Raw genomic sequence first — 13237 nt, 5'->3', positions numbered from 1 at the left:
ATAATACAATTTGTATTATATACATTTTCCAAAGAAGCTGTTAAAGTGCCGTTTTAGACAGAAAGGAAAAAATAATACCATCAAGTTTGTTGGGTTCAGAAACAATTATTTATATAATCCCCGCCGCCACTACCACCATAGAATTTCATAAGTGAGGGGGGATTCTAGCCTGGTTTCCCATACCCAAATCAAATAGTTGCCATTTCACCATCCAGACCTCAATGTATATGCATACTGTATATTGGCAAAGGGTTTTGCAAACCTCAAAACAAATGTTCCTTCTGCACATTTAAGCTTTGAAACAAAACTGAGTCCATTTGAACAGCATTATCAACTGCATATCTAGGATCGGACAACAGGTCTCTAAGTGTCCCACAAAGGGGCCCCATAATCACTTACTCTGGTGATGGGAGTGGCCCTCTTTCCCTGTGTTAGGAAAGCAGCAGCCCTCAAAAGAATCTGTCCTGACAGTGGGACAAAGCCCCCATGTAAGAAGATGTGCGGGGAGCAGAAGTTGTGTAAATGACTGAGAAGAGAATGGCATCATCCATGCTACCTAGGGCAGAATCGCAAGGGAACTGCCAGATTATAAAAAGTGGAACATGAAGAGTGGGAGAAGTTTTGAGAAGCAATAAGCCCCACTCAGTTCACAGAAAGAGAGTAACGGTACAAGACCCTGCGCTATTACAGGTCTACAAGAAGATTGGATTGGGCAATCCGTGTTCATGGATGAATGGTAGTCTCATCTGTTTTCTCGTGAAAGTTCTGAAACTCAGGCTACCAAAGATAAAGAAAATATATAGTGGGAAAGAGTTTGTTAGGGAAACTGAGCTTGTTGTAGGAAGCAAGGAAACAGTATGGCAGAAGGAGATTCTGATGAGCAAACTGAAGAAAAACGTGAATTTCAAGGGACAAGTAAAGTTAGGAACTACAAGAGAGGAAAGGGGGGGAAGGGAATGCTGGCGTTATAAAAGTAAAAGAGTAAGTGGATCTGCCTGACAAAGGCCTAAAGAGCAAAAGTGCAAGCAGTGAGCCCTTGTGAGTAGAAACATTACCAAATCTTTATCACTTGGTAACTCACTAAACATCCTGCCTTCTGAAACTGTGGTTTTTTGGTCAACAAAGCTGTGGAAGAAAGCTCCACAAAAGGAATGGTTAATAAGAGCCACTGCTTGTTAATTCCCAGTAAAACGTATCTCCACAGAGATCATACAAGGTGATAAATGTGATGCGTGACAGCAATGACTTTGGCCTGGTTTGGACGTAAAAGAAACCAGAGTTTGGGGGATTGCCATAAAATACCACCCTTCCACTTTTGAATGCAAATTCTAGGTACCTTCTTCAAACTGGGTTCCACATTCAGTATTATCTTTTCGACAACTGTGATTAAAATGAACCCAAGGTATGCTCCAAAACTCACTTTGAGACCCTGTTTTCAATCAGGTTCTAAAAATGGGTAGAGTTAAATACCAGGATTAATTGTAACTAGGATTAACACTGGTCACACAAGACCAAACTAGATAAAAGGAGGCAGTGGGAATTTGCATGCCAGAAGAGAGGAGGAATGGAATCCTGCAGTCCAATCCTGATAACATGATTTCAGTGTTATGTTCTAACTGGGTTTTGTTCTGATCACTACAGCTGATGAGGCACGCCTTTAGTTGTTTTAAACATGACTTGCTGCTTTAGATGTGGCAGTGCAACAGAATAAATTACATAGAAAGCTACAGGTGTCCAAAAGGGTCCTCTGCATTCCTCAGATCCTAAGAGGGAAGTTAAGTATTTCAAAAGAAATTAGAACATTGTGTGCACTAATGTTGAAGGATAAGTTAGGAAGTAATCGTGCTTGCAAATTTAGCATCTTAATATGTTAAAGGCAGGAACATTTTAGAGTTAATTGGCAAGCAAAGCAAAAGGTTTCTAGGGCTGCGATCCTACACACGCTTACCTGGGAGTAAGTCAGATTAAACTCCGTGGGATTCCTTTCCAACAGGCAGGTATAAGATTGCCCTGCAATTTAACTTGGGCAGCCATATCCATTTTGGGACATACTACATTAATAGTACCCTGCAAAGGACGACTGAAGTTTTCATCATTTTGATTTATTTTGAGGCAGAAATTTGACATTTATTTTTTTTAAGTCTCCAACCATCCTCTGAGTTTGAAGAGTCATTGGCATTATCATCCTGAACTGCCATGTTGAGGTACCTGCTTTTATTACTGTAATTATTTTCCTACAGTGGATAGATGTCATATTATACTGATGTACTCTGTTACTAAAGTCTCGCTGCTATTGAAAGCTTCATGCTTCAGCTGATAGTAGAGTATCCATGCAAAGGCATGTCTAAAAATACAAAATTTAGAAGCCAACACCAAGTGTTTCTTCAGTAATATTTTAACTTATTTTTTGTTGTAAAAATTAGATAAAAATATTAACACAAAACAAGCAAATAACCAAAAATAAGTTCAAAATTAAAACCACCACCACAAAAAGGCAGTCATTAAGGATACTCTACCTTTTTCAGCGCTCCCATTAATTTTAGGAATGAAGTCATCAACTTGTATGCCTAGAATTAACAAATGGTATTAATTCTGAATAAGCAAAGTATTCTGTAGAAATGGGTGCTGACTTTCTATATTGCTTAAGACTGATTAGAAGCAGAGACACTCCATTTTCAGGTGGCAAAAGTGAGCTGGGCATTTGGGCTATTATGGGGGTTAAATTACAAGGGCAGGGTTGCAAATCTCACCAGCTCTTCCCTAGCTCCTTATGGACCAACATTTTCAGTTGCCCAGAATGTCCTCAGAATGAGTGCCATTGTGAAGGGCATCTGATGAAAGAACCTTGCCCTCCTCACTGCCAGCCACTATCCATCATGCCCCTGAATGCTCCTTTGGATAACACTCACTGAGGGTATTCTAGGGTGTTTCAGCTCATGGCTTTAGTTACGAGAACTTGGAAGCAGCACTGGTGAGTTTCAGGCCCCCTGCCTTGACATTCAGGAACAAAGGAAGCTGCCTTTTACCAAAGTTGTCCATCCAGCCCTGTGCCAGTCAATTTCACAGATTGTCAGTCACTCTCTAGGGACCTTTTGCATGCAAAGCATATGCTATGGTCACCCCCAAGCTATTTACCCCACCTTCTCACAAAATCCAGTTCAGTTTTGCTCCCCTGTTCAGTCATGAACCTTCCACTAAATATGGGCCAAACTTCTGAAATCTCCATTAATACTTTATCCTTCAAGCTACTGGAAAATAAGAAATAATCTCAATTTCCCTCCTTTGAGCAACAGAGTTTGTCACATATCACAAGTTCCGAAATCAATATACCATCCCCCCAAAAATTGTTAATGGTGTCATAATTCTTAACTGCATAACTAGAATGAAAAAGTTGCAATAGTCAAGTTCACCTTTTGTGTTCGGACTTTTAAAAAACAGTGCCCTCTACTGGAATTTTCTTGAAACCATTGTTTATCAATAATCTAGAAAATAAACTATAATAAAACTAAAGGCATCATTTTCAAACATTCTTACAGTCTGATCTATAGCTCATTTAACTGCTTTGCATGAAAGGGGTACAATTTAATAATATAATTTCAACATTAAGCAAAATACTTTAACATCAGACCTACCTAAGCTGTTGTGTTCTTTAAGAGCTTTCTCCTGAAGATGTTCTAACCGGACTGCAAACAGAATTCCAAAAAAACATATATTTCACAGTTTTAAAGAAAAAAATTATGATAAAAACATGTCTGGACTACTGGACTGACCTTGTAAAGCAGTTAGCCGTTCATTGGTGAAGTCATTATCTGCTTGCAAAGCCTCTATTTTTGCTTGAAGCTCTTGCTCCCTCTCTTCCATCTCTTCTATTTTATGCTGCAATTCCTTTTTCTCAGCCTGTCCCTTTTGCTGGATTTCTTCTTGTCTCCCTTCAGCTGCCTGTTTAACCCCATGAAAAACAATCCACAGATCAGTGCCTATGGATGGTGATTCCAGAAAAAGAATGAATGCAAAAGTCACGTTAGTTCTGGAACCAAAACGTGTGGTTAGAAAGACCAACTGTACCTTTAGTTTGTCAGTAAGATCTTTAATTTCATTTACAGCTCCATTGTATTTGTTGGCCAATTCCCGCAATTCTTCTTGAGTCCGTTCGTTCATTTCTTTCAAGTGAGTACATTCATCTTCGGTGTTGCTTAAGCTTCGCTGTGAGAAGAAAAATTGCACATTGAAGCCAAAAATATATTGAAACCAGAAACTTTTCTGTTACTCTGTTTTTAAGATTTATTATAATTGCGGAATGTATGAGAATTATAGCAACCATTTCCTAGAGGAATGTACCAGACATCACTCCAATGGCTCTGCTGAGACAGGCCAGCCCCATCAGGCCTCCTCTCCTTCAACTGGGGACAGCCATTCCAGAAGTGGGGGAGCTAGGAAGCAGAGCTCACTACATCAGCTCTGCTATGGCAAGCCAGCTCCATCAGGAACCTCCTGCCACAGCTGGTCATTATAGGAACAACTGTTTAGATTAGAAACTGGTGCCTGCATTTTCATTTTCATTCCCTTCTTCCCTCCCTATCCCTTTCCCCTTGGGTGTCGTGCTTTTTTAGAATTTGCTTTGATTGTATGTAAGCTGCTCTGGGAGTCTTTTTGGCTGAAGAGCTGAGTACAAGTGTCCTAAATCTATATATATATATAAAATGTAAAAATGGCATGCGGGTGTGTTTCCACTTTCAACCGAAACCGCTTGACCGATAGCACTCAAATTTGCACACAACGTCCCATGCTACCGTGAGATTAATCTTATAAAGTTTGCTAAGACAGATGTCACACCTACGCCACGAAAAACCCCAAACCCAAAAGTGCATGCTCGGAAAAGAACCAGGTTACAAACCAGCGCCCTCTAGCGGCGGCTACACTGGTACTACACCTATAGAACCTTCCCTCTCAACAGCACCTCAGCTGCCATTTACATACTAGGCCGAAGCCTTTAAAGACTAGGCCGAATGGAGGTACTGACTCCCCTGGGTGGGGGTTGGGGGGAGGAGGGGACAGGATGGGTCAGGACACGGTGGGGCCAGTCACATGGATGACCCGGGGGTGGGGGGGTGATATGTCATGGATCGACACAGGGTGGTGACAGTCACAGGGATTAGCCACGGCAACGCGTGGCAGGGCCAGCTAGTAAATAAATAAAATTACTCAAAACATTATTTTGCTAAGCATGCTGCCCTTGCCCTCTCCCCAATCACTGCAGCATTCCCTCCAATCTGTTCTAGGGGTGCACAGGGAATATCTGTTGCACAAGCAGAAGTCGTACAAGCTCAATGTCTCCATTGGATTCAATCCTACTCTTTAAATAAATACAAAGGGCAATCAATTTGAGTACAGTTTAATTTTGAACAGAGGTGTGCACAGTGTGAATTCAACTTTAATCAAAATAGCTCCACCATTTTATGATCTTTATGCATATACAATTTTATGAGTTAAAAAAAGAAGAAGTGACAGTTCAAGTCATTAGTACTAGCATACAAAACAAAAACCTGAATGCATACCTGAGAAAAATGCACAAGTCAGATACATACATTCCAAAGAAGAGTTGTTTGAGCAGGGAAAAAGTACCTCCCTAACTTTGCAAGATAAAACCCTATTTTAAAAAGGGTTAAATCTCAGAGTCCGGAAATAAATCTCAAGACAAGCAAAAAAACCCAGCAAAAAATAATAAAGATGTTGACACATTGATGTTTTATTTTCATGGTATGGTGGCAACATGGCTAAAATGCAAATTATAAATACCTCCACTTCAGAAAGTTTTCTGACCACTTCAATTTTTTCCTGAAGGACCCGCCTCAAGGACTCTTTGGCAGTTGTCTCATAGTTATGCTTGTCTTCCTGCAATGCTATAAGCTCCTTTCGCAAACTATCTTCTGTTTGATTCTGTAAGCAGAAATGCAACATGGTGGAAATCTTAAAGCCCCACGCTCATATTACCATTTACAATAGTATTACATTACGTTACGAAAATATGTCATCCATTTTAGGAATTCACTTATGGGTTTTATCCTAGGAAATCTGGTATTCCATTAAAAGTTTCCCACCTTGTCCCTCATGATGTCCGAAACATTCTTATCATTTTTCAAATGCTACATTGTCTGACATTCTTGACTGCAGATTTACTTCTGAGAAGTCATGTCAGTACAGTGGTACCTCGGTTTAAGAACAAACCCTGTTATGAACTATTTGGTTTACGAACTCCGCAGAACCGGAAGTAGTGTCAGGGTTTACAAACTTTACCTCGGTCTAAGAACGGAAGCCGAACAGTGGAAGGGCACCGGCAGAGAGAGGCCTCATTAGGGAAAGCATGCCTCAGTTTAAGAATGGTTTTGGTTTAAGAACAGACTTCCGGAACGGATTAAGTTTGTAAACTGAGGTACCACTGTATACCATTTCAAACTGAAACTACTATGCTTGTGCTATGCAAAATTCTAAGGTTTTTTCCTCATTAAAAATACAAAGGGGGGGTGTTTCAGAGATGTAAGAGAGAGGTGCAGGCATAACATTGACTCCTTAACCATAGTTAATGGCCAGGAGCTAAATTTGGAAATGCATACTCTCTTCCTTTGTAGGAACTACAGTCAGATCTTGGCTCCCAAACAGCTCCGTTTTCAAACAATTTGGCTCCCGAACGCCGAAAACCCAGAAGTAAATGCTGAAGTTTTCGAACATTTTTGGAAGCTGAATGTCTGACGCAGCTTCCGCTGAGTACAGGAAACTCTTGCAACCAATCAGAAGCCATGATTCGGTTGTCGAATGTTTCGGAAGCCAAACGGGCTTCCGGAATGGATTATGTTCAACAACTGAGGTTTGACAGTATTAAAGACATACGCATATATAAACTATGCTTAAGGAAACATCAGCAGAGACCTTAACTGCAAGGTTAAGCATTGTTTCCAGAAGCCACGCCTTGTTTTGCGAACGTTTTGGAAGTTGAACGGACTTCTAGAACGGATTGAGTTCAAGAACCAAGGTACCACTGTACTCTGGTTTTATGAGCACCCCAAGGTGGCTTACATTTAAATGGAGCTTCATCCTAAAAACAATAACCTGAACACGAAAACAGAAGGAACAGCGAGTGGCAAGAAGACACACATTTTTTCAGCACTAACATGATTCTGGTACTGGCACACTGAATGGAAATGGCCACTGGCTTAGAATGCTTTTAAAATGTCAACCAGAATAAATTTCCTTATACAATCATAGACCCAATAAAAACAAACACCAAAATCATACAATTCCTTGAGTACACAGAGTTCATCCCCTCCCCCCCATCACTGGCTTCTAGGTACCATTGATACATGAAACCTCCATGTCCAAAGGTGGTATGTCACTGAGTTTAAAGGTGATGAGGGGAGGTGGCAACGGTGGAGCAAATGCTTTCCTGGCCTGCTTGTAGGCTTCCTGATAACATGTGCATGGTCACTGTGAGAAACAGGATGTTGACCTAGTCCTAGGTGGACCTTTGATCTGATCTAGAAAGGCTCCCTCTTATATTCACTAAACAAATAATACATGTTTTGATATTATCAAGTACTCCAAGTTCCCAAACTCTAAATCCGAGCAAACTACCTACTTTTGAACATGCTTGTAGTTGGTTTCCCATAACCTCTAACCTTGATAGTAGTCTATCTTCATCTATCAAAGCCTGTTAGAAAGAAATTCAAGCACATTCGTAAATTAGCAGCATCTAATACAGTAAAAACACACAGTGAGTATTTAATAAGAACATGGGTTTTATGCACTACTTTACTACCGGGGAAGCCAAGTGGTGCCCTCCAGATGTTGTTTGACTCCAACTCCCATTGCCCCTAACCACTGGCCGTGCTTTACAGCATTGCTAACTACACTTCAGATTAGTTCACAGTAATCTATAGTTATGACAGAAAAGTAGGTGCTATCTACTTACTGAAAGGGTCCAAAATCAACATCACACAAAATACCTGCCAACTGGTATCTGACGCCTCTTGTGTGACAGCAAGCAATCGCTGCAAGGTGGCCAATTTCTGTTCCAACATTTGTTCCCTATGTAAGGCTTCCTGCATTGAATAACAACAACAAAAAACCTATTAGTACAACACAGTAGCAATATAGATATATCAGCACTTACAAAGTAGAGCTAAATGGTTTAAAAGGGTGAGAGATTTCAACACACTGTCTTAACTAGATATGATTATTTTGGCTGAGTTGAGACATCAATGAACTCAGGTTCCCAAATATGCATAGAATGTGCTCTGGCCTCTTACAGATGTTGGGGCCCATCTCACTGTAGGCTTTGTACAGGTATGAATTTTAAAGACAAAAAACACTTCAAGGACTACTTCTGTTTCAAGGAAAAGAAAGCAGCTCAGCAGCTATCAAAGTTCGAAGAAACTGAAAGAACAAACCCAATTGCTCACCAAAATGTTCAAAGTTATCTTTACCGAAAACCACTAGGTGGCATACTTTACCCTTCTTTTTTAAAAAGGGCTTGGTAGTCAATAGGAATACAGGCAACCCCCAATTACGCAGGGGTTGCGTTTGGAGTAACCACGCACATACATGAAATCATGTATAATTGGAGCACCCATTGGAAAAGCCTGCAAATACCCTCTAAACCTCTGGAAAGCCTAGAAAAAACCCTTTGAAAAACCAGCAGCCCGGTACCAGATGGGCAGAAATGGTCGCCATGATGGCACTCAGTCTTCCTCATTGCTAGACGACGATTTTCAAAAAACAAGTGGGGTAGACCAGTACCCCGAGGTGCTTGGCTGTGGGTCAGATTCACTGGGTAGGGCTGGTAGTGTCTTGCAGAGGAACATGGTGATGGGCAGCTGGTGCTTCTGTCTCTTCAGCTGGTGAGGGCACACTTGGGCAGCCTCCTGGTCCATGGATGCAGCTTCACCAGAGGGGCCAACATTCTTCAAATTGGTGTTTGAAGCAGGCCAGCCAACCAGAGCTGGCTTGGAGCTCCTTCACAGGAGTGTGCATACAGCCAGAGAGGCTTCTTGTGCAAGGTGTATCTGTCGTCTGGCAGTTCATGTCATCTAGCCACAGGTCCAGTGCCTCATGTGCCTTCACCAGGGCCTCATCACGCACCTAGCTGGGACCCTGGTAGTTATAGGTGTAAAGGTACTCACTGCTCCACTGCCTGGATTTTCTTCCCATATCCTAAAGGCACGTATGCTGGATTCATTCTTGCAAAACTTGTGTACCACGGCACACACACTCATGCAATCCCGGAAGCAGTCCAGCACTTCCAATTTCTCCTCCAGCGTGGGCACCACTCGCTACCTCTTGAGTTTGTCATCACCCAAGGAAGATGATGGCGCCTTGCGTTTAGGTGCTGCCTCAAAGAACGGCTTGAAAATCTCCACCCAAAACTCTATCAAACTACGCCACATTCATTCCCTCCCAACCTCCTTCCTCAAACTCCAACTCGCTATAGGCCTCAACGGTTGATGCAAGGGCTCTTGTGACTGCGATTGCAAAGGCTCGTGGGATTGCTAGGCGCTGTTTTTGTGCCTTTTCCTGACCTTTCTTGGCTCTTCTGGGGAAAGTTTAGCAATTTTTAAATTCACTCCTGGGTTCAGCACAACGTGCATATACACAGTAATGTACATACTAAACACGAGTAAATGGGGGAGGGTTGCCTGTATATCTTTTCCTTAATCAGCTCAAAATACTCCTCCTCTACTACTACCCAAAAAATTGGCTGCACTTAATAATTTTGCACACAATACTACTACAATCAGAGGTTTGCAAATTGGCACAGACAGTTTCCAGAAGTCAATATTAAACTGTTGAAACCTCCAAAGTGTAACCCTGCACTGATTGCATTCCCACCACTGGTTTTGGAAGCAGTGTACATGCATTAGTCTCAATCCATAACTATCCAGTTGTTTTTATGAAATGCTGCATTTTGATGCATTATTCCCCAAACCAGCTTTAATCCCAATTGAAACCTAGATGTTTTAAGCTGGTAATGTGTGCGTAGGCTAAGAGAAGAGAGAGATTTATACGGCCCACTCTTGTCTACAGTCCAGGAAGAAATGGATCAAAGGGAATACAAAAGCGGTAATGCCAGATAGCCCCTCTGGGAGATCTGAAGTGCACTTAATTTTATTCTTTATAGGTTAAGTATACTAGAACTTCCCATAGATACATTTTACTAGGATATAAAGGGGGGAGATGCCAACTGAGAATGGGGATTAGGAGACTTGCAGGAAACATGTTCACTCCTGTAGCTTGGTGTTTCAATCTACCTTAAATTTCATTTGGTATCCTGCCAAAATGGGTATTAGATATCAGGGAACTGGTTGGAGAGATGCTACAGCAGTTTGGGGGCAAGACTGAAAGATGCTTCTTTGACCACTGCATGTCCCATCCAACCCCCACCCCAGGCCATTTCCCCATACATACTTGGGAGATAGAAGTTAGGAATGCTACTCATAACAATGAGCTGAGATTAGGTTAATACTCGCATTCTACAGATACTAATTATGACTATAGTGTATGCATGGCAGGGAAAACACTTGGAACTGGTTTCTAGAATTTCAAACATTATAACAAGAAAGTCCATTATATGCATGATGTCACTAGCTAATCCAGTCTCAGCCTTACTCCTAATATATCTGCCACACAGAAGCTCCAAACTGATTATGTAGAAGATGACTCAGTCAAACCTATACAATATAAAGGAACAGGAATTATACATATGCCCGAAAGAAAAGTTACCTGTAGATACTGAGAAAGCTGAAACAGTTCCTGAGAGTACATACTGGGAGTGTTAGCAGCAACCTGTGAAATTGAAAAACAAATTTCTCTGGAACCCATAATACTTCAATGTATATAAAATAAACTGTTATCAAAAAATTCCCTTCTTTTCTCTCCTCTTAATCCATTCAAACAATTATGCAAACAAGTGAAGGCCTGTCATCATTAGTTCACTCGATTTATGAGGTTAATAGCAAAACTGCAACAAAAAAGGCTTTTATCCTCTAAAACTTTTGCAACTTCCTTAAATGCAAGCTACTGTAATAAAGAAAAAGGGACACATGTATACATTTACAGAGCATCCTTATTTTGAGCTAACAGTTACCCCTATGTTTTCTTTTTATCATTGTTTGCTGGCCAACCTCAAATTATGTATTTGAAAGGTAAATGGAATTCCATTTTTGTATACAGAACAGTTAGTATGAAGCAATGTGCTGGTTGTTTGTTTGTTTCAGCAAGCTTACATAAGCCTACTTAAGTTACTCATAATTTTTTTAGATGTTTTATTCAGTTTTCTTTCCTTTCCTTTTTTGACATGCTGACTTTATGTATATTTGTCTTATTTCTCTAGATTTCTGTTAACTTTCTTATGTTGAAGAAATTAAGCTAGTAAATTGTTTAGCAACTTGATAGAGCATATTAATATGATATTAGTCATAGTACTGGAATGTCCATTGTGCAAGAAACCGTATGCACCCAGCCAATTGTAAAAGAATGCATGTATGTACCTGTAAAGCACAAGCCAGCTTTTCAGTCAGCACTGGTTTTTAATCTAGTGTATACTTACAACAAGCTTAGTTAATTAAGGATATCTATAATTAGGTACTGCACCCTTTAGGACTGTATACAAGTGTAGCACAGTATTGGAGGCTAAACATAAAAAAAAACATGGTATTAAACATCCTACCTCTGACTTTTATATTTGAGTTGTCTGAGAACTTTTATGTTAAAAGAACCTTTCAAGCCCTAACTGGATAGCCAAAAACCAACCTTGGCTTATCACTATGGTTTGTTTGGAGTAAAGCAAACCATGGTTTTTGGTTCAGAATGCAATGCTAAGTCAGCAATCATTGTCAGTTTTGCCTCAGCATAAGAAGGGAGAAACTAAGCAGGTGCAGGCTTCTTTTACATTGTAAACCATAGCTTTTACACAAATTCCTACAATCACAGATTAACTTTTAAAAATGTATTCTTGGTTTTGTTCTTGGTTTTCTTTGTTACTATGTTATGTATTTTTTTGTTTTTATATTGTAAACTGCCCTGCTATCCTTGGATGAAGGGTGGTACAGAAATTTAATAAAGACTAATAAGACACATTTAGCTGCCCAGAGTGGCTGGGGCAACCCAATCAGATGGGTGGGGTACAAACAAACAAACAAACAAGACTTATTTTTCAAAAAGTGATTCCAGGGGGCGGGAATTATCGAAAGACGGGTTTATTAATATCTAGGACAATTTAAGACTGCTGATCTGTATGTGTCCTCCTAAGTCTGTACACGTGTCCTCATAAGTTTTGCTGTGTTGAATTTATCTTATATAAGGTAACATTTTTCACTATCATAACAAAAATTAAAAAGCAATTTGAGATGGCATAAATTCGTGCTTATATAAAAAATGGAATGCGTGCAGCCCTCAGGCACATTACTGTGTCAACGCTTTATTCAAAACAATTTGCTGCATCCCACTTTTTGACTGGCATCCTCAAAGCAGGACGCCCACACTTTCAAACAGTATGGAAGCTATTATTGGGGGGGGGGGAGAGAAGATGTACTCAGGAAACAATATCCACTTCGAATGTCTTTCAAAGCACTTGGCTCTTTTTAAAAGTGTTGTTTTTACATCTATGTGGCAGAAGGAAAGAAATGTTCTAGGACATACCTTATCAACAGGACTTGGTAAGGGAGCATGGATGACACTGTAGAAGAAAAACATCACCATTTAAATATTATTATCCTTCTATACCCTGAACAGAGTTTCATTGTCCCTGAAGGAGCAGATTTGCAACCCGTGGGCGCTTCTGAATCCAGCTTTGTCGCTGGAGGTTTTGGTAGCCTTAGTGGCTAGAAGTGTCTTTGCCAGCTGACACTGGTATAGCAGCTAGGACACTCCTGGATCAGGAAAGCCCAGCCGCAGTAATTCATCCATCGGTTACTTTCAGATTGAACTACAGTGGTGCCTCGCTAGACGAATTTAATTCGTTCCACAGGTCTTTTCTTATAACGAAAAATTCGTCTAGCGAATCCCATAGGAATGCATTGAATTTTTTTGAATTTTGTTTTGCCCATAGGAACGCATTAATTGAATTTCAATGCATTCCTATGGGAAACCACGATTTGCTAGACGAATTTTTCGTAAAATGCATTCATCTAGCGAGGCAACCTCCGCTAGAAAAAACCTTTCGTTAAGCGGAAATTTCGTTAAGCAGGGC

General features: G+C 40.5%; 1 protein-coding gene across 50 annotated transcripts in view; it reads right to left on the bottom strand.

The window, feature by feature from the left end:
* The window catches only part of SLMAP (sarcolemma associated protein), a 90311-nt gene that overhangs the window by 37179 nt on the left and 39895 nt on the right, over positions 1–13237 (bottom strand). For 26 of the 50 annotated variants that reach the window (XM_088662271.1, XM_088662268.1, XM_088662273.1 and 23 more), the window contains 9 exons: positions 12688–12724; positions 10771–10833; positions 7998–8093; positions 7631–7702; positions 5797–5937; positions 4066–4203; positions 3771–3939; positions 3633–3683; positions 2517–2567 (listed from right to left, as the gene is read on the bottom strand). In XM_088662271.1, the coding sequence (XP_088518397.1) occupies positions 2517–2567; positions 3633–3683; positions 3771–3939; positions 4066–4203; positions 5797–5937; positions 7631–7702; positions 7998–8093; positions 10771–10833; positions 12688–12724 (818 nt within the window). The remainder of the gene's footprint in view (positions 1–2516; positions 2568–3632; positions 3684–3770; positions 3940–4065; positions 4204–5796; positions 5938–7630; positions 7703–7997; positions 8094–10770; positions 10834–12687; positions 12725–13237) is intronic. The other 24 variants (XM_088662276.1, XM_088662274.1, XM_088662275.1 and 21 more) reach the window with 2 other exon arrangements.

This window comes from Zootoca vivipara, chromosome 2, assembly GCF_965207765.1.
Source record: "Zootoca vivipara chromosome 2, rZooViv2.hap1.1, whole genome shotgun sequence".
Lineage (NCBI taxonomy): Eukaryota > Metazoa > Chordata > Lepidosauria > Squamata > Lacertidae > Zootoca > Zootoca vivipara.
Note: the sequence above shows the minus strand (reverse complement) of the source record. Positions and strands in the feature narration are given on the sequence as shown.